Source organism: Barbus barbus (assembly GCF_936440315.1).
Source record: "Barbus barbus genome assembly, chromosome: 5".
NCBI lineage: Eukaryota > Metazoa > Chordata > Actinopteri > Cypriniformes > Cyprinidae > Barbus > Barbus barbus.
The window spans coordinates 16,924,818-16,947,121 of NC_136733.1; the positions used below are offsets into that span (position 1 = coordinate 16,924,818).

At 38.2% G+C, this 22,304-nt stretch overlaps 1 protein-coding gene across 1 annotated transcript; it reads left to right on the plus strand.

Moving 5' to 3' along the window:
* The first annotated feature begins 1,777 nt into the window (after window positions 1-1,777).
* On the plus strand, window positions 1,778-22,024 carry LOC306869180 (branched-chain alpha-ketoacid dehydrogenase kinase-like). Its single transcript, XM_079415822.1, has 11 exons — window positions 1,778-2,194; window positions 3,540-3,608; window positions 3,991-4,101; window positions 5,870-5,917; window positions 7,258-7,377; window positions 7,536-7,634; window positions 9,351-9,424; window positions 11,471-11,599; window positions 17,456-17,545; window positions 19,760-19,915; window positions 20,312-22,024. Exons 1-11 carry the CDS (start codon window positions 1,967-1,969, stop codon window positions 20,454-20,456), a joined length of 1,269 nt encoding a protein of 422 aa, XP_079271948.1. The 5' UTR covers window positions 1,778-1,966; the 3' UTR covers window positions 20,457-22,024.
* The last annotated feature ends 280 nt before the right edge of the window (window positions 22,025-22,304 follow it).

Below are 22,304 nucleotides of genomic sequence, written 5' to 3' on the forward strand. Positions count from 1 at the left end.
AAAGCAAATTCCAACTGTTGCTGTGCTGCTGCTCATAACATATCCAAGATTTATGTATTGAGGGGCAGCAATAATGCATTAAAGGCTATGAAAAAGTTGTATTTTAACAAAATAAAATTTTTCGAGAAAACAAATCACAAATATTTCATTACATTGTATTATATAATTTACCAGTGACAATTTTTTCATGCTTGCAGTAAATATTACCATGTGATGTAATGAGTGATGTACGCAACATGAGATTCCTTCTTTTACTTTTAATTTGGAGTATTGGTTTTACTTACATCTTTCTCATTTCCCCTTGTGAACAACTTGCAGGAACAATTCACCAAAATAACCCACCATCGTGTTGTTTCAAGCCTGTGTGGCTTTCTTTCTTAGTGTAACACAAACAGAAAAGTTAAACATAATGGCAATGACTGATAGCCTCAGTCATCTTTCACTGTCTTTGCATATTTTCCCATACAATAAAAGTAAACAGTGACTGAGATGTTTCAGTAGCGGTCCACTAAAGAAATAAAGGCGAGGACCAGCAGACTGAAGGACAGCTTCATACATCAGGCTGTCAGGAAGCTGAACTCCCTCCCGTCCGTGCCCCCCTCCCCTCTTTCACCCCCATTTAACACAGCAACACACTAGGAACTCTGACTCTGTGACAACCCCCCCACCGACCAACAAACTGTGACCGGCACCTGTCACTTGTGCAGCATTGGCTGATCACTACCCATCCAACATTGACTGCAAATTACCTCTTCGGATAGTCTGACAAAAACTATCCGAACAGTCACTTCGACTTGTCACTTTAACAGACTGATAAGCTCTTCTTGCACTACACTCATAACAAAACAAAACATCTGCACAGTTTTGTTTTTGTTTTTGTACATTCAACTGGTTTGCACTCCATCTATTCTGCCATGTGCCTTATGCACTTTATCTATCTCTCTTGTTTTTATTTTCTACAATGTCCTCAGACTGATAAGCTCTTTTGCACTACAAATATATCTACACAGTGTTGTTTATTTAACTGGTTTTGCACTCTATCTGCCATGCGCCTTATGCCACTTTATCGATCTAATTATTTTTTTCTACAATATCCTCATTTGTATAATTGTTTAGTTGTATGTACATATGTTTAAACTATTTATCTGTATCTGAACGTGTTTAATGTTAACTGTATGCACCAAGGGTCTGAGAGTAATGCAATTTCAATTCTCTGTATGCATGTACTGTACATGTGGAAGAATTGACAATAAAGCTGACTTGAACTTGAACTTAAATCTAAACGGTTTAGAACAACCTGATTGAATAAACAAGGAAATCACTTTTTTTGGGGTGTATCACTTTATAAGTATAACATTGCAGATTTTACCCCAATCTCCCCTAATTGCTAATGGGTGATTATCATTTGAACAGAAACTTGAATTTATCTACATCAACATACAGAGCACAATATATAAAATAGTCTTGCTTTTGTTTTGTTTTTATTGTTTATTGTAGAACAAAGCCAGCATACGTGGCTTACAATAACTATAAGCTAGGGTTTGCATTAAAGGAAAGAAGGAAACAAGAAAAGAAAAAAAAAAGGGGTTGCTTTTTTAATGATTCTTTCTCTTCAACATAATGCATTTCATAGCATAATCTGCGAGTGCTAGTCAAAGGAAGTACACCCTGTTCTGTCTGTCTGTCTCATTGTCCTTGCTGCGCCGTGACTCATTGGCTTTCAGTTGCTGCTGAGGGCTTGATGACCCTTAAGCCCCGCCTCCTCTGATCGCTGATTGGCTGATCACAAGGGTCTTTAGATAAACACCAGAAGAAACGGGTAGGTATTTTAACATCTAGCGACGTGATGGTGAACGACATGTGCCTTTGTGCACGAACGAACTGGCTGTATTGGATGGCGAGGTAGACGGATTTGGGAGCTACAGACGGGATTGAATTTTGTTAGTTGCGTTATCAAAGCATAGAAATGCGCAGTCGTGTGACAGGCCAGGCCATGGAGCTGCTGGGCAGCGGCGCCTCCAGGATCAGCGTGACCAGGCTCTTTCTGTCCACACCGGCCAAAGCAGCCGCTCCGCTCAGTGAGAGGTTTCGGTCCACGTCGTCCATGTCCAGTTACACTGAGCTGGCCCGGGAGCGGTCCAAAACCGTTACATCTTTTTACAACCAATCTGCCATCGACGCGTGTGCCGAGAAGGTCAGTCACCATTTCCCGACAAGTTTCCATTAACTCCTTAACTTACCCCCGCGATGTAACTTAGGTCGATGCGCCGTGGTCTCCATCCATCCATCATGGTTGGGATGGCCTAACGATCCCACTTTTGTGGGTTACTCGTGTTGTTACGAGCTTCAACTACACTTGCAGTTTTCTTTCCGTTAACTAGTCTCAAATGTTTAATTTTAGTGGTCCAAGGGTAAGTTAGTATTTACTGCCACATCCGTTGAAATGCTATTTAGCTCTTTAGCAGCTAATAACCTCTATGATAAAACCCTCATCACAAACGTAAAACCCAATAAATTTGTGACACTCTTATGACAATATGATCATATTATCATTGTATTTATTTATAGAGTTTATAGTTACATTGTGTGTATATAATAAGAGAATCTGTTTATGGACATTTTACACACATTTTGCAGAAAGATAAATGGTATATCGAATCATTCTGATATAACATAGTTGAGAATCATCTTTATACAAAGTTTGGTAAAAAAAAATCTTAAACTAAAAATGTATTGATTTAAAAAATAATTAGTTTTTACCCATGCATGTTCATTCATCATGTCTTTTATTTGTGTGTGTGTGTGTTTTTACATTATTCTAAATGCGCTAAATAATTTAAAAACTATTTTTTTTTTCTTAAAACCTTTTTCTCGGGTCTTAAGAGGTTAAGAATATTTCCATATTTTAAACAATTAAAAGGAAAGGTTTACTCATTTACCTTCATGGAACATTAACCCTGTAACTCTTTAATGGCTTATATAGTGTGATACAGTGAGGATATGAGGCTCATACTCATGAAGGAAAAAAAACTCCCCTCACTTTTATTATTTTATTTGCCAAAAGGTTGGAATTTGTAATTCAGTTATATATTTTTAACAGCATAGCAGACTACTTGCATAAAATCCATCACTCTGTAACTCTCAATGATATGTCATAGTAAGATGATTTTTTTATGATCAAGTCATATTAATTCTTTCATGTGATTAAACGCACACAAGAACCAATGGTGTTTTACATTGTTAAATCTTGTGAATTGAAAATATTAAATATGGATTTGTCCTTTGCTGCTGAACTCATGCACTCCCTTCACTTGCACACAGGCCTATTAATAAATGTAACCATACCCATAAATCACTCCATGGATAATCACATTTATAAGATACAGATAAAGCTATAACATATAAAACTAAATGGACTAGTTAATAGTCCTTTAACTTTTCCAAAACAGGCTGAAATCTTGATTAATGAACTATAAAAGTGTTCACTCACTCAATAGTCTAAGTATATGCTATTTTTAACAGTAATGTTGTCTTCACAGCCTTCTGTCAGACTGACACCAGCCACTATGCTGTATGCAGGGAAGTCTCCTGATGGACATCATATCCTGGTAATTACACACTCCTGTCCTCTGTCCTACATTTATGCCAACCCACATTGGAGCCGGTCTTCTAAAAACTAGTCGTTTGTCAGTACATAAACTGCTTTGTGTCTGTTCAGCATCATTATGTTGATTTGTCATGGGATATGTCTTATTAAATTTTTTTTACAAGTAGTGGTGATATTATGATACATTTATGGTGCTAAATGGAAATGCTGTGATACTGAGATATATGTAATATTTCACATAATTAACATTTTCACATACCATGGTATAAACATGGTACCCGGTCCACAAAGTACTTTTTACTTCGGATTGGAGAAATGTTAATTGTCAGAGCTAATACTGAGTTCTAATGAAGCTGTGTGTGATTTGATTTGATTCAATGCAGAGCAGTGCCAAGTATCTACACAAAGAGCTGCCTGTCCGTATCGCCCATCGCATTAAGGGCTTCCGCAGCCTGCCCTTCATTATCGGCTGCAACCCAACCATTCTTCAAGTGGTGAGTTCCCCTACATCTCTGTGGGATTTCTCTGCTATCATACATTGTTGTGATGGGTAGTGTTACTGTCTCCCTTACAAGTTGGTTTGTTGGAGAAGCTGCACCCTTGATGCTCTCAGTGAGGATATTATGTGATGAGGAGCTGGGGTTGGTTGGCATAGTGTTCAAACAGAGGACTGAACTGACCGTGTTCGATTCAATGCCAGTCTTATTAAACCCCTAGTGTTCTGCAGTGATGTCTTGCTGAGCGGGACTTCGCTTGAATCCCTCAAGCAGAGTCCTGGTATTGATTTTTGATGGACAGAAAAAGGGCTTTGTCAGTACAAGCATGGGTATTATTTAGTGCAGAAAAATCAACATACCTTTTCTATTCTTATTTTCTTATTCTTATTTCTACATTTTTGAACAGTAGTGTATCGTTTGCACTCTTTTCAGTAGTCTAAATTTGAGGTTGACTGACTTGATAACTTTTTCTGAAACCATGTTTTTTTTTTTTTTTTACCGTGCTTAATCATTATTGTTACTACTTTGGTGCTGTTCTTCATGTTGACTGTAAACTTGGCTTGCCGCACAAGTGGCTGAACTTCTGCTGTCATTTTTTGTTTATAGTGCAAACTAAATGGTAAATAAAATCTTGTTTTATTTATACTGTTCCAAAATTAGTGTCCAAAAATCAGATACCACTAGTAAAAAGGATTATTATTAACTTGAGCTGCACGAACTCCATATATTTGTGTAATGCCTGATGATCATGTTCATCAGCAAGGTTTAAGAATAGTTACAGCTTTAAATTAAATTGATTCCAAGATGTTCAGTGTGGACTTTTGGACAACGTTGTAGGTCATGATGTCCTGGCCTGCTTGAGCTGTTCATCTCTACAATACAAAAACATAAATAACCATAATGAACATTGCAGGCAATTCTCGCTTTCATGGTCCACTAACAGACAGAACCAACAGACAATCACCAAGTAATAAGCAGACAGAGAAAACCGGTTCCCTCCCCTTTCTCCTACTTGTTTACTTCCTTCAGTAAGTCGTCCTCCTCATGTGAACTTTTACCTACATCTGCCTCAGAAAAGAGTCTCGTCTATAGCTTTTGTTTTCTGAGCTCACCAGTTGAGTTCAGAGGTGTTCAGAACAATTGAGTCTGCAGAATTAAAAATAAATGCTCCCCTGCAAAAATTAGTTTATTAATCAGTATTTTTTATTTCATTTTTGTAAATAAATCCCAACATCAAGTCAAATATCCTCTCAACCTACCCTACCATTCAAATGTTTGGGGTTAGTAATACCCTTATTCAGCAAGGATGCATAAAAATTTACTTAAAATAAGAGTAAAGATATATATTATGCTACAAAACAATTTTTTTATGGTCTTTTAAACTTTATCAATGAAATCCATTTCAACAATAATAAGAAAAGATTAGGAAAGAAAGAGCAAAAAAGTATTGAAAAATAAAATGTTTTGCATTTGCAGTGTAGATCATCACAACCTAGTTCAACTGTTGAAAGTGAAAACTGGCTATAAGTCAGCTGCTTTCTCCATCATGGTCATTCAACATTCAGCACGTTTCTGTGTTTCCCAGTCACTCCTCCTTCATTTGTTCCTCGAATTCATAGAAGAATGTAAGCCATGCACTTATAGAGGGTTGGTGAGGGGCCAGGAATGGGATTCGGGGAAGGCTGGGAACACCAGCTCCAGGAACTGCACCACAGCACATTTGTTACCCATATATTGTACTCATTCTTTCTCTCTGTCTCCACAGCACGAGCTTTATATCAGGGCCTACCACATGCTGAGCGACTTCCCAGCTGTAAGTGCAAGATGACCAAACCTCTACATATTAATTCATACACAGCCTAGTCAACTGTTGACCAGCTTGCAAATTTCCATAATTAATTCTGTAACCTGAGAGGCCTGTGAGTTTAGTGTACTGATTGAGCCGCTGTAGAAGATCGTGTGGAGGTATCACCTCTCACCGGTGAAACATAAGTCTTTGTTGACTGACTATGTAAAATGAAAAATCCCTATGTTGCACAATATCTGCTAACTGGAAATATGAGACAGCTGAAGGGTTTGCCGTAATTATTGTAGTGGCTTGTACATCGAGTCAAAATTTTGGCCCACCTTCTCATTCTGTTACCTTTGCCTTGGAGTAATAGTAAAGTCATCCAAACTATGAAATAACACAAATATACACTAATTGTACACTACAAAAGTGGGATCTGCAAGATTTGCTATGCTCATTAAAACTACATTTATTTGTTCAAAAACACTGTAATATTGTCTAATTGTAATATTGTAGTAGTGTAATTTTTATATAGTTATTTTAAAATGTAATTTATTCCTGTGATGGCAATGCTGAATTTTTGAATACTTTGTCAATGGTATATTGAAGGAGCTTCATCTCCACTGTCTGAAATTTAGTTCCTGACCGTCCATCTTTTTGGAATTCGTTGTAAGAAAATTTGTAGTCTCAATTTATATTTCAAGCATTCAAGTGCAACATTTACATCAAAAGATTGTAAAGATAACAAGAAACAAATTCATTAACGTGTATCAAAACCATTTTCTGTAGCGTAAATGGATCCATGTATTTGTTTGGTAAGAAGCCACAGAATTAGGGACAATAACATGTGTGACCCTGGACCACAAAACCAGTCTTAAGTGTCAATTTTTCGAAATTGAGATTTATACATCATCTGAAAGCTGAATAAATAAGCTTTCCATTGATGTATAGTTTGTTAGGATAGGACAATATTTGGCTGAGATACAACTATTTGAAAATCTGGAATCTGAGGGTGCAAAAAAAATCTAAGTATTGAGAAAGTTTTGATATATTTACGGTAAGAAATGTACTAAATATCTTCATGGAACATGATCTTTACTTAATATCCTAATGATTTTTGGCATAAAAGAAAAATTTATAATTTTGACCCATACAATTTATTTTTGGCTATTGCTACAAATATACCCCAGCGACTCAAGACTGGTTTTGTGGTCCAGGGTCACATATGATATGATTACCCAATCAGACGTTATTTATAATTTTAGCTATGACTGTAAATTGTGTATTACATATTTAAAGTTTTACAACTAATATTATTTTGCTAACCTAACCAATATTATTTTTCATCAAACGTGTATCTTCAGATAAAAGACCAGGAGACTGAGGCTCGCTATAGCAAACTTGTAAAACAGCTTCTTGATGATCACAAAGATGTTGTCACCATGTTAGCTGAAGGATTCAGGGAATGTCGTAAACACATAACGGTAAGATTTCAAATAAAGTTCACTGTCAGCAGAATAATCGTACTGTAGCGTCTTTCTGCATGATCCATATTATACTTTTATTTTGGTAGCTATCAGTGAATCGGACCTAGTTCTTTCTTTCTTTATTCATTTATTTATGTGTTATTCTATTTGTTCAGGACGAGACTCTGGTTCGTAATTTTTTGGACACAACGTTGACGTCTCGTCTGGGCATCCGCATGCTGGCCACACACCACATTGCCCTGCATGAGGATAACGTACGTCCCTTGCTTAATATTTTAGCACTACCACCATTTCTTACAGTATTAGGGAAATTAGCGATGGATCTTAATTTTTTTTTTTTTGCATTAGATAATTTCAAATGTGCTATGTACATTCTTTAAAGATTTCTTGTTGTTCTTTAAAGGGTACCTATTATGCAAAATTCACATTTACATGTTTTTTGAACATAAATTTGTGTTGGCCGTGTGTATCCACATCCTCCCTATAATGATAAAAATCCAACCGCTCCTTTTTTTTTAATCTCTATAAATCATGAGCAGTGTCTCAGAGCTTACTAATCACAGAATCCGTAAAGTGTAACATCACACCATAGTTGACTGACACAGCCGCACACACACTATCTGCCATGTTTATCTTCACGCCAGAGCAACATTCAAGTAAGAAATCTCCTCTTTTTAGAGCTTGGCTGCCAAACAGCGGTCAGTATAGGTACTGCATATCATGCTGCTGTCACTTAATACACCGATCTAATATAGACATTCGATTTCTTTCCCAGCTGTTTAACTTCACAGACATAACCGACCGTGTTTTTGTAACTTAAGCATGTTTTTAATATAAACTTGTGTGTGAAAGAACTTTTAGTACTCTCATGCGTGTGACAGCCGCTCTCTATTCGCGTGCTTCGGATGTGTGCATCCAGAAAAACGTATATCAGAAATTTAAAATGATATGGCTTTAAAATGCGTGATTTCAGCACGATATACATAATTAAAACCAAACGGATGTTTTTTGGCAGAGATCTGAGATACGAGCTAAATTTGCACAGCCCTGTTCTGGGAAGGAGAGCGGGGAGCAGCAGCTCATTTGCTTTTAAAGAGAAATGGACTAAAAAAGCCTGTTTCTGCTTCCACTCAAAATAGGCATTTTCAAAATGATATAATAAATGATCTGTGGGGTATTTTGAGCTAAAACGTCACAAACACATTATGGGGACACCTGAGATTCATAATACATCTTGTAAACTGCCCTTTAAAAATGCCCATGAGCACATGGACATCACAGCAGTAAGAGAAATGCAGTCTTCAGTAATTTGTCCAGTGACGTAAGTGTCTCCTACAGGCAGCCAAGTGGACCACCAATATTTTCGCATGACCCACATTCATAGACTAAATATACAACTGCTGTCAAATTACAAAGAGCTCTGTTGCAACATACAATATATTTGCTTACTTGTGGGGAGTCACTTGAGAGCTGTAATGATTCAGGACAGGAAGCACATTTTCTAGTTGATTGCTGTAATTGAATCATGCCTGCTGTTGTACAGATAAAAGCAGGTTGATTTATTAAGACTGAATTACTGGAATAAATAAAGAGTAGGATTCGTCTTGTTCAGCTTTAACAAACTGAATATGTGCTTTGTGATGTTATTGATGTTTATTACTAAATTTCGAAATGCTTATCAAAGACTGACTCAAAAATGAGATTTTCTGTAGATTGATTGTAGCTCATGAAAAACATCTGAGCTGAGCTATTAAAGACTCAAACTTTATAATGTGTTTATAATGCATTTCTTTTGAGTTATAAGCTATTTTATAAAATCATTCTGCATATATAAAGTAGTATAAATGATATATTTTCCAGTTAGCACGTTTCTGCTGTAGCACAGTTATTACATTCACATTACCCAGCATTAGTACTGATGCTTACTGTATGATTTTGTTACTTGACTATTTTTCTTTGCACTATTTCAGCCTGATTTTGTAGGCATTATATGCCGCCGCCTGTCCCCTAAAAAGATCATTGAGAAGTGGGTTGATTTTGCTCGGTGAGTGTGCTGTCCTTTTTACTTCCTTCTGTTTGCCATCTGCCTGCATCCTGTCGTCTGTTTGCATATGTGAGTGCTTAAGACCTGAGGACTATTTTTAGAGGTTTTGTTCTGTTATCAGCAGAGTCCGCTCCATTTACAGCACGGTGTGTGTGTGTGTGTGTGTGTGTGTGTGTGCGTGCATGCTTTGTTTGCCTAAGAAAAGGGTCAAAGCCCAGTTCTCATTTGTGATTGACCAAGGTGAGTGTTAAAGGTCACTGTTGAACTACTGTCTAACATTTGCTGTGGGAGCAAAACACGTATTTACTTCTTCTACATGAGTTTAATGTGTCAACAGTCCAGGAATGATTTGTAGTGGATGATGTACATGTGAACAATTCTTTAACTGTTTGCTACTGTTGTGAATTTATTGTACCATCATTTCTAGCTATTATTCTGAAGTAGAAGATTTAATAAAAATATATTAGAAATAGTTTTGTGAAGAAATCTTAAGGTTAAAATATTTTCTAGTGAATACAGTTACTGTATGCTATGATGAGCCAGCAAATGAACCAGCATAAAAAAAACATTATTTTTGACATTCAAGTCTTTGTTCATCAGAGAACTTGAATTTTCATAACATTGCCACTCACACACATTTCCTAAAGATGATCATATACAGCGACTCAAATACTTTATCCGTTGTCTTGCATGTTGTAAATTCTGCCTCATAAATCATCTCATCTCATAAAATGATCTAAATGACTGATCTTACAGATGAACAAGAGGAAGGCACCATAACTTCTGTTGTAAGAGAGAATTACTTGAACTGCATTATCCAATCAGAGCACAGAGTAAAGTCTTTTTTTTTTTCTTTTTTTCATGTTTCCCTTTTTGTCTTGGTTACTTTCAGTTTTTCTCTTCATCACGAGGTTTCGAGGCTTATGCTGAAATGTCAGACATTCTTCCTGGTTATTTCTTTGTTGAAAAGTATCAGGTCACAATGCAGGCTGTGTGCAGTATGCAGTCACAGGTTTTATGAGGAATGTGCAGTTTCTAAAAAGCCTCATTCGCCTTCGTCTCGCTTAAGAATCCATGGCAGCTTTCATTGGCCAAGGCCCGCCCATGAGGCCCTTTGACCGACATGTCAAACAACCAATCACAGTTCGTTTCGTTCAGCATCATATTTCGGGACGTGGAAATGTCTCCACAATAACAGATCGGTGTGTAAAACTCTGACATATTTAAAGATTCTATGCTGCGAACTTTAAATATTTCACATACTTTTGAAAATCCAGCATTTAGTTGATCCTGATAAGCGTCACAGTTGTAAACACGATGGCTTTCTTCTTTCATGAAAGCCATCGTCACTACATCTTTGTTTCCAGGCGGAAAGTTAAAGAACGCGACACACACGTCTCCCAGAAACCATGACGACTTTGAAACTCCTTAAGTGTTTCCACTTTTGTGTGCCATATGCATCAGACGTTCAGCCAATGGTCCGTGGACGTGACGTCTGAGGCTGAGACTACTTACGCCTGCACTATCACTCTTATTTTACTTCTCTTTTTCCAATAAGTCACTCATTCTGAACTGAGAGATCAGTTTCTCCTCATGTGTACTAAGCTTGCTTTCAACCTAAAGTCTGGTCTAGTTTGCAGTATATTCTGGCCAATAGTAGCATGTTTGTTTTGGTTTTATATGGCTTGCATGTGGATTGATCTGAAATAATTATCTAGTTTCATTATCGATTAGTTGTTACAGTCATATAAAACATTCTCTGTGGTCTTAAACAAGATTGGAGGTCAGGCTGCTCTGCTCGTCTCATGAGAGTCTGACAATTATTATGCTGCATCAGCAGAGCTGCCCTGTTCCTCTTCACAGTGGCATGGTTAAAGCCTTCCCTCAAAGACCAGACAAAGGCCACATTTTGCTGGCTATGAATGAGACGCTCTTTAATTAGTGTCAAATAATTTAATAATGGCTTTAGACTAAATGAAATGCTTTAATTTATTTAAAAGACTTGTAATGGTAGTGTAATGTCTTGATCTCCTCTGTTCCCCTCAGGCGGCTCTGTGAGCATCAGTATGGGAACTCCCCACTGGTTCGCATTAATGGCCATGTGGCGGCCCGCTTTCCCTTCATTCCACTGCCGCTGGACTACATCCTGCCTGAGCTGCTAAAGAACGCCATGAGGTAACATTCCTGTCACGTATAGGTCAATGTGGCACACGGTCTACTATGCTATCTTAACTACTATCTAATCCTGTTGTGACAGTCAGATTTGCTCTTAAAGCATTTGCTTTATTTGGACTGTAGTGAGGGTTGTCTAAGCAGCCGCTCATATGGACAATATTGAACTTTTACCAGTATAATACAGTGGGATCTGTTGCTGCATGACCTACGACCAAATATATATGCGTAAGTAATTTCTCCTGTCTGTCAGTGCATGATGGGGTTATTGTAGTGTAACCGTGTGTTAACGCTATAGCCTTTGGTGAAACGCCAGGAAAAACAAGTCACTTACATTTCAGATATGTTATGCAAGAAGCCTGGAATGGAATTTGAGTTTGGAACTTTTCCTGGTAATACAGGATTGCTGGCCATTCAATCTGCGGCAGTTATGGCAAGCATGGGTCATTGTGACCCAGCCGTCAGATACAAGTGAAATAATATTAATTCTGAAAAAGGTTTAATGAAAAACGTTAAGGTTATTTGAAATGTTTTGCATAACACATTTATCTTGATTTATGGTGTCAAACCTATTTTAAAGCAAAGCATTTTGAAGTGGCTTCACTGGAAATTATAAATTTAGCTGGTTATTTTTCTGTTATGTTAACAGACCTCCTGAACTTCTTTTAGCTTGCTTAGACATGCATAACTATTGTTGTTGCTGATATTTTTTTTACCTGCTGGATGATAAAATCAGTGCAAGTATCTCATGGACTTGAAACCTTTTGACCAATAAGCAACTACGAAACCGTGCCCTAACAACCGCATAGAATATTTACCCATACAGTATAACATATTTTAGAAAACCTAAAAATCGAATTAAAATTACTATGATGACGACACACCTATTATGTATCTATAATTGTATCCATAAGAAAGCTGAAATTCCTGTTATGGGACCTGTCCTAGTATAGCTCCCCTCTATCTCTCTCTCTCTCTGATATTTGCCGTCTTAGTAATGTTCGTATAAGATCACCCACAGTGGCTGCCTGCCAAGTTCAGTCCAAGTTCAGTGGTACGATACAGGTTTTCTATGACAATGGCAAACTGTTCAAAACAATCTGCAGATAAGCCTCTCAAAATAATGCAGTGTGCTGAAAACCATCCTAAAACCAACATTTTACCACATGTATCATACAGTGGAGGAGTATGTAGGTCTATAGTTATTCTACAAATGAGGTAGAAACCTAAAATTAGAAACAGCCGATGTTGTTTGTTCTTTTTTTTTTCAAAAGGAATGTTCTGGATTCAATACAAGTTGTTATCAACAGCAACTGACATGTTGTCGCCTATGGAAAAAAATAATTCTGACTCGTTCCTCTGCTTTTAAAAAGAGCAAATCATGTTCACTGCATGATGACAGTTTTCAGGGAACAATATATTGCATTGAGATAAAAATGAAACTAAAATTTTGAAAGTATAGCCAGAAGATTTCAACTTTGTGTGGTCCGTTAAACTCTTAACTTTCACACAATACGCGCAAGCAAGGGTGAAACAAGACTGTTTACATGGAATGTTTAGACGCTCTTCATCTGTTATAGTACAATCACCATGAACATTGGAGATTTTGTGTGCTAGATTAATGTTCTCTTACACTTAATATAAAGAACTTTTAAGCCTGGGCTCAAATACCTCCAAAGCCCTGTATTGTATTGTCTTACAAATTGAGAGACATGTTTCTGGTCTTGTTCTCATGGTTCTTTATGTTTGGATCAGGCTCATCTGCAGCCAGTCACTAGAGAACGGCGTGTTCTTGGCAGAAGAGCAAGTCACCGTTGGTTTACTGGGAGTGACCTAAGACACCAACTGTGATACTCATTACATCCCTCATTGTTTTGATTTCTGGGCATGGATATGACTTTGTATTAAAATCGGTAGGGACAGTGGCAGCTGAAGAATTTTTTTTATTGGTGAAAGTTTATGACTTCACAACATTTTTCTTATGAATATTAATTAGGTTTTGTTCAAATATATTAATATGAACTAATATTACTCTGAACAGTGATGTACTGATCTGGCCTGTAGTAGTTTTACTGTAGAAGATTAGAATTAAGTAAGAATTAAGTATTATTGGCTTATTTTTTTAACATAAATCCAAGTGTTCAATGGAAATTAACAATTTTAGTGGCAAAGTTACTAAACGGGGCAACATTTGTAAAATGGCGCCGCTGTGTTCGGACGCCGTTCAGGCCGCTCCGCTGAGATTTTGCTTGAACTTTTTTACTTTTACTTTCTCTTTTTACACATTCTACGTCGGCACTGATCACCTACACCATAGAAACACTTTTGGACATTGGAAACCGCTACACTAACCCGTTCCAGGACACTTTATCCAGGAATCCAGCATGGCCTCTGGAGATTCTTCGGAACGCGGAAACGAACAATAACCCCCCGAGGCGCCGTATCAAGAAACACAGCGGGAAACGTGCTGGAATTCGAGAGAGACTCAGGAAAAGGGCTCACTGTCGTCCTCTTCCGAGCATTTTGCTCGCAAATGTCCAATCCTTGGAAAATAAGATGGACGATCTTAGAGCCAGGATTAGTTTCCAACGGGACATTAGAGACTGCAACATCCTTTGTTTGTCAGAAACGTGGCTTTCGTCCATGGTCCCGGACACTGCTGTAATGCCAAGTGAGAACTTCTCTGTTTTTCGCCGGTAAGTCCAGGGGTGAAGGAGTGTGTTTCATGATTAGCAAGAAATGGTGTGATCCCAGGAATATCTCCATTCTGTCGCGTTCCTGCTCGCCTCATCTGGAACATCTTTCCATTATTTGCCGCCCGTTTTATCTGCCCCGGGAGTTTTCATCAATCATAGTTACTGCTGTGTACATTCCACCACAGACGGACACCGGCTTGGCTTTGTCTAAGCTTCACGATGTGCTCAGCGGCTACATCAACAAACATCCTGACGCTGCCTTTATCATCGCAGGTCCTCAAGCAGGTCATGCCGAACTTTCATCAACACGTATCCTGTCCAACTAGAGGACCAAACACACTGGATCATTGCTACACTCAGTTCAAGAATGCCTACAAAGCCCGCTCACTACCAGCTTTTGGCAAATCAGACCATGCCGCCATTTTTATAACACCAGGATACAAACAAAGGCTCATTCAGGATCCTCCGGTGCAGAGAGTAGTGACGCGCTGGTCCTCCCACTCAGAGGCTATGCTGCAGGCGGCTCTTGATGACGTCAACTGGGACATGTTCCGGGCTAGTTCATCTGACGTCAGCGAGTTCACGGATGTAGCATTAAGCTTTGTAAACGCGCTAACCGAGCAAGCTACAGAAACAATAACGATAAGGACATTCTCCAATCAGAAACCGTGGGTGGACAGAACAATCCGTGCTGCGGTTAACACACGCACTGCCGCTTACAATGAGGCTCTTCTGACCGGGAATATGAGCGAGTACAAAGCATCGTGCTATGCTGTCCGACACGCAGTAAGAGCCGCTAAACACCGATACAGAGAGAGAATTGAGTCTCATTTCCAGCTCAATGACTCTCGACGGATGTGGCAGGGACTGAGGACCATCTGTGCCTTCGGAAACAAATCCTCCGCGGAGGTGAGAGCAGATCCGTTGCTGGCCGACAAGTTAAACACCTTCTACGGCCCCTTCGATTGCAACGGCGGTGGCGCGTCTCTGCCGTCCAGCGCGTCAGGAAGCAGCAGGCAGAGCCAAAGAACAATAAACCCTCTTGCCTGAATGACTATCGCCCAGTTGCCCTCACATCAATAGTCATGAAGGTTTTTGAGAGACTTGTAAAGAGCCACATCTGCTCCTCCATCCCTGATACTTTGGACCCTCTTCAGTTTGCCTATCGCACAAATAGATCTACTGATGATGCCATCTCTCACGTCCTCCACTCTTCCCTCACACGCTTGGACAGCAACAATGGGAATTATGTAAGGCTGCTATTCATTGACTATAGCTCAGCTTTCAACACTATAGTCCCCATCAAGCTGGCTTCTAAACTCACAGACCTCGGCCTAAACTCCTCACTCTGTGACTGGATTCAAGACTTCCTCACCGGCAGACCTCAAGTGGTGAAAGTTGGCCAGTTCACCTCAAACTCCATCACCCTGAAAGTAGGAGCCCCACAGGACTGTGTCCTGAGTCCCCTGCTCTACTCTCTCTACACGCATGACTGCGTGTCCTCTCACAGCTCCACATCTATTATCAAATTCGCTGATGATACTGTGGTTCTGGGCCTCATCTCCAACAACGATGAGACCGCATACTTGGATGAGGTAGAGAGACTCACATCATGGTGCCAGGACAACTGTCTCTCTGAATGGGAGCAAAATTAAAGAGCTGATCGTGGACTTTAGGAAGAGACAGCAGCAGCCCTACACTCCTTATTATGATCAGTGGGACCCCTGTGGAGAGGGTGAGCAGCTTCAAGTACCTCGGTGTAAACATCTCTGAGAACCTGACTTGGACTACACACATCCAAACACAGGTTAAGAAAGCCAGGCAAAGACTGTACCATCTGCGACAGCTGAGGAAATTCAGGGTCTCACCAGCAATCCTGAAAAATTTCTATTCAGGGACCATAGAAAGTGTATTGACTCAGTGCATCTCAGTGTGGTATGGAAACAGCTCCAATCAGGACTGCAAAGCACTACAGAGAGTTGTGCGCTTAACTGAGCGCATCTCAGGGTCTGCTGTCCCCTCTCTGCAGGACATCTACCTCAAACGCTGCAAAAGTAGAGCTGTTAAAATCATCAAGGACTCAAATCACCCTGGTAACCGTCTATTCACTTTGCTTCCATCTGGTAAGCGCTTCAATAGCCTGACGGCAAAAACTGAGAGACTTATGAGGAGCATCTTCCCCCAGGTCATCAGGCTCCTAAACTCTAACTCTGTGTCATAACATCACATGACTCCATGTAAATATCACCATATCAATACTTTTTACTTACTTTTACTTTTGTCATTTAGCAGACGCTTTTGTCCAAAGCGACTTACAAATAAGAAAAAGTAACTAAAACTAAAAAGTTACAACTCTATAAATACTATCTACCCATTACTATCTGAAATAAGCTTCATAATAGTTTCTACCTCATATTGCTGCTATTTACATACCCTGTACAACTTTTTGCACATTCCTATTATTATTATCGAAGTCAACAACATACTGACCTGCACATTTATATTTATATTTTTTATTTTATTTTTTTCTACTTTTCTTTTTCTTAATATTTGTATACTTTATAATTGCACTGTCCTTGGAGCGGACCTGACCTACATTTCACTGCTGGTTATACTCTGTATAATTGTGTATGTGACAAATAAAAATCTTGAATCTTGGAAACGTGAGATCACAATCCCATAAAAGCGCAGATTGGAGTGGAAAGTTCTGTTAGTGATTTAGTGACAATGCACGAATTAAAGAACACCGTGCATTGCCATGATGACTGTTGCAATCTAACAAAAAATTTCGATGCCTGTCTTTAGTAAATCCTGACAATAGTTTAATGCTAAAAGAGTGCATGCGCTGGTGCAAACTCTGTAAATCTGGCCCTAAGTGTTCAAATAAGAGTATTTGTCCTATCTTTATGGCAGTAGATGTATCATAAAACCCAAGAGGAAATTAAATCTCTGCTCAGGTCCTGAAGAAGCTTTCAGTGTCTTAGATAAATCCCTGTCGCATGCAATTTTCTTGCTCTCAAAACTTGTTTTATCATATTTCTCAGTCAGAGGAGAAAGGAGAGCTTTCACAGTTATTTCAGGCCTGAAACTGTTTTCATCATGAGTTTATGATCAGATGTTCATATGAGATTGCTCATGAATGGATTCTTTTGTTTTTCTTCAGGGCCACAATGGAGAGTCACTTGGACACTCCTTACAATGTGCCTGATGTTGTGGTCACAATCGCCAACAATGACACTGACTTTGTCATAAGGTGAGTTTGTAAGCTAATGCTATTGAACCACATCACACCTGCATGGTGAGACATTGTATGACATTACATACACATGAGTTCTAAATAAAACATTTGAGTTGCCAACTGACCATTCACACTGAAACAGATTTGAATTGGTTTTCAAATACAATACAATACAGATTTAAAAAATCTGATTCATGCTGAGTTTTCCTGTTGTTTGGAGTACGAAATTTAAAGAGAGCCGAGACAAATCTCTTGGTAAATCTGTTTAATTATTGCCTGTCTGAACGAATACATGGACACTTAGGCTTTTAGGTGTGGTTGGTCCGCTGTAAACTCAGCAGAATGGAATTAATGCTTTTTCCTGGAAATAGTGAAGCATTTAGTTAGCAGATATTTGAGCTGCTCTTTGCACAGAGACCTCATCATGTGCAGTGCTGCTGTCTTTATAAGCAGGTCCATTGCCACTGTGCACACTCAGCAGTCTGGTTAAAACCTCTTTCCACACGGAGCATGTTTACTCCAATAATACTCAGTTTACTCAGAAACATAGAGGACTTTGCATCCTCATTTCAGACTGTTTTATTTTGGTCCAATGTAAATTCAGGCTCTATTTGATGTTTACACAGTTTTTAGAAGGTTAAAGGTTTATGAAACCTGATCATTCACCTTACGATTTCAGCAGGAAAATTATGTTGTTGTATGTATGTGTGTATGCATAATGTGTGTACACTACCATTCAAGCTTCAAGTAAGATTTTATTTTTGAAAGATATATATTTATTCAACAAGGACACATTATATTGATCAAGCGTGGCTGTAATCTTTTATTATTATTTAGTCATTTAGCAGACGCTTTTATCCAAAGCGACTTACAAATGAGGACAACAGAAGCAATCAATTGTAGTATTAAAACAACTAAAAACAGATCCAAAACTAAAACTTTATAAATGCTACCTATAAAGAAATTAAAAATGACAAATGCGTACAACAAAATTTCAAAACTTAACATTTAAATGAAAAACAAAAAATAAAGCTAAATAGTTTATCAGTAATCCTAAGAAATAACACTGCCAAACACACATGCTAAAAACAACAACTTACTTATACATGGTAAGAAATGGTTATAAAAACTGAAACCGAAGTGAAACAAGTAGTAGAAAAGAGGAGAAATAAAAAGTGATACTTATATCCTTTGCCGGTGTCCCTGCCCGGTGGAGTCTCACGGTAGAGTCGATGGTCTTTAGACTCTTCGGTCTTCACGCGATGGCTGCGTAAACTAAGCTTTTTTTATACCCATCTAACAAAATACTGGTTTAGCTAATGAATTTAGCTGGACACACTTTCCTTATTTTTCCACATCAAATGGCCAAGCAAGCGCAGACACTGACAAGATACGCGATATGAGCACATCTCCACACAGTAAACAAAACAAGCGTTTCCGTTTTTAAAACAATTGTCTTTTACTATTTCAAATAAATGCTGTTTTTTTTTTTACATTTCTATTCATCAAAAAATCCTGCTAAAATGAATCATGGTTTCCACAAAAATATTAGACGGCTCAACTGTTTGTAACATTCATAAAAATAGAAACAAAAGTGTCACCAATCATAATATTAGAATGATTTCTGAAGGTTCATGTTACACTGAAGACTGGAATATCAGATGCTGATAATTCAGCATTAGGAATAAATTATAAAAATAAATATTTGAAAATACAAAACACTTATTTTAAACTGTAACGGTGTTCACAATATTACTGGTTAATTTCAAAACATTTAAGGGATAGTTCACCCAAAAATGGAAATTCTCTCATTAATTACCCTCATGTCATTCCAAAACCGTAAGACCTTAATTGAAAATATCAATTAAGATATTTTTGATGGAATCTGAGCGCTCTCTGACCCTCCCATAGACAGCAAGGATATTACCTCGATCAACGCACAGAAACATAGCATGGACATTAGTAAAATAGTCCATGTGACATCAGGGGTTCAATCGTAATTTTACAAAACTACACGAAAACATTGTGTCCAAAGAAAACAATAATAACAATTTATTCTATATATATATATATATATATATATATATATATATATATATATATATATATATATATATATATATATATATATATATATATATAAAAATAAATAAAATGAAAAAATATATGTAAATGTATTGCACAAGTAAATGAAACTGATTTGCCTAAAATGTTCGTATTACTTTGCAGGATATCAGACCGTGGCGGTGGTATTCCTCACAGCGTTTTGGATCAGGTGATGGATTACCACTTCAGCACAGCTGAACAGAGCGCACAGGATCCCCGCATGAGCAACCTTTTCAACAACATAACCAACAGCGGCCCCCAGTCTGGACCCATGCATGGGTAAGAAGAGCTAGACCTACAAGCTCAAATTAAACGCTGCTTCAAAGGCTTGGTGCTAAGGTTGGGTTTTTATATAAATTATTGCTGGACTGTTTGGGATCATGTCTGTCTTTCAGTTGTAACATGCTTTTCACCTCTTCAAGAGTAAATATTTATGCCTTGTCCACATGCAGCAGCTGAATTTACTGATCTTGCAAGAATGCACAAGATCAAATCACACTTACAGAAGGCCAGATGGCAACTGGCATCTTTTTGTAATTTAAAAATATTTTTTTCTGCTTAGACTAGTTTAAGTTATTTGGCACAGTTTAAGGTTTATTTGAGGATTTTGATAAATTAGGATGCGCTGTGGTGATTGAAGAACATCTCTGTGATGCCACTTGTTTTCTCCTCCAGGTTTGGCTTTGGCCTGCCTACGTCTCGGGCGTACGCCGAATACTTGGGAGGTTCCTTGGCCGTTCAGTCGATGCAGGGCATCGGCACAGACGTCTACCTGCGTCTCCGGCACATTGATGGCAAAGGAGAGAGCTTCAGAGTTTGATGTCATGGTCTATTCATAGAGCTTTTGGTCATCAAGATTTTAAGGCTCGAAGTCAAACCAAAACCAGGATGTTCAACAGTTGTCCTTTCACTCGTATTACCGGTCACTGCATCAGTATCACATTTTGGATCACGTTTTCTGCAGATTATGGGTGTCATGCTTGGGATTCGCACTGCATTGTGATTTCTGTAAAACTTTCAGCCTTAAGATTACAAAGTGATTTCATTATTAAAATCCAATGTGTTTCTGTCCAGTGGCACGAGTCCTTACACTCCAGACGCCTGCAGAAGTTTCTCTCCAGACAGCCATATCCTGCTTTTCTTCAGAAATATGAGTGAATTGTTTGAACTTTTTGGAGATGTAGTGTTCACTCCAGTGATGAACTCTGAATCGAGATTGACGGCCTTAAGAAAAACTCATTCAAAAAATGTTGTCAGTCTTGCTTTTGACATTTCACATTAACCAAGTGAGCTTAAGAGTTTGTTGTAGAGTTCATGCTTGGAAATGTTTGCTAGAAAGGCTCTTGGGGTTATAGCACAGCGTATATTTTTTTTTTTTTTTTTTTCACTCAGCAAAGTGAGTTTATAGAGATGTTCGTGTTTGAATGGATGTTTTTAAACTGTACCCACCTGGTCTTTTGATCATTTTGTTTAGTACATTTTCTAAAAGGATGCCAACTTGTTTGAGACTGTGAGAGACCGTGAGATCTGTTTACCTTAATTCATTTGAAATTTACCCCAAATGACAAAAGTTCTTGAAATACTAATTGAACTGCTGGAGGAGTTCACAGTTCACATAGTAAAAGTAGTCCGTAACATTTTGTCTTGTAATGTTGTGCCTGTGGTTTCTTTTCTCTTCTTTTGAAACGATTTTCAAGTGTGTTTTCAAGAGCTGAAGATTTGTTGCCCCAGTTTGCCCCCTACTGGTGGAATCTGAGTGTTAACTTTGACTTTAAACAATACGGACGTACTGATGATTTTCTGTAATGTATGATGTACAGTAGGTTTTGGATCATTTTTGTTTATATAAAAGGCCAAATTGTGGCACGACGCACCCAGAATGATATCAAAGATGGGATCATTTTATTGTATTTTCTTTTTCTTTTTGATGTCGAGTTTGGATAACATAGATGCCAAATACTCATAGTTTTTTGGGCATTATAAAATTCTGGATGAAAACATTTGTCTTTTTCTTGATTTCCTTCTTTTCTCAGTTGTTTGTTGGTTTTAAATTAATGCACCGACACTGTTCGTATTGTGACATTTTCTGGTTGTTGAATTTTGGAGAACTGTGCTTAAAGTTAAGCATCTATGACTGAACAGGACGGAAACTGACTTCATTTACTTAAAAAGGTTCAAGGTAGTCTGGAGAAAAGCTTCAGCATAATTTGCTTGCGGGTGCCACTTTGTATTTGTGGTTTGATATTTTGAATGCAGTACAAAGTCATTTATAATGCATATACTTATAATACTTTTTGAGCCACTGTAGCCTGTTTTTTTATTAATATTATTACTTTTAATAATTGAATCAGCTGGTGTGGCCCACGTATTAAACTGGCCAATCAGAGGAAGCTTTCTGCCTGTCACTCATTTTGCCCAATGGATGTGGGGTTGGTTGACATGTCTTTGGGGGAAAATCCCCGCCCTTATAAAATCAGGATTTGAGGAGAGAGCAAAAAACTGCGACGTAAACAACACTTTTGCTGCAAATAAAGACGCACACCCTCATCACGTGATGCATACGGTGATCGTAGGGTAGATCACGTGACAGCTACAGAAGCCTGATTCATTTCCGCGAGTCGGTTCTTTCGAATGGTTCAATTCAAGAAACCGTTCAAACAACTGATTC

What these genes read in the sequence shown, in the direction of transcription:
- LOC306869180 (XM_079415822.1), top strand. Translation starts at nt 1,967, where the DNA reads ATGCGCAGTCGTGTGACAGGCCAGGCCATGGAGCTGCTGGGCAGCGGC. An exon ending in ACCCAACCATTCTTCAAGTG is followed by an intron (nt 4,102 to 5,869) that starts GTGAGTTCCCCT and finishes CTGTCTCCACAG; the next exon opens with CACGAGCTTTATATCAGGGC. An exon ending in CAGTCTGGACCCATGCATGG is followed by an intron (nt 19,916 to 20,311) that starts GTAAGAAGAGCT and finishes TTTCTCCTCCAG; the next exon opens with GTTTGGCTTTGGCCTGCCTA.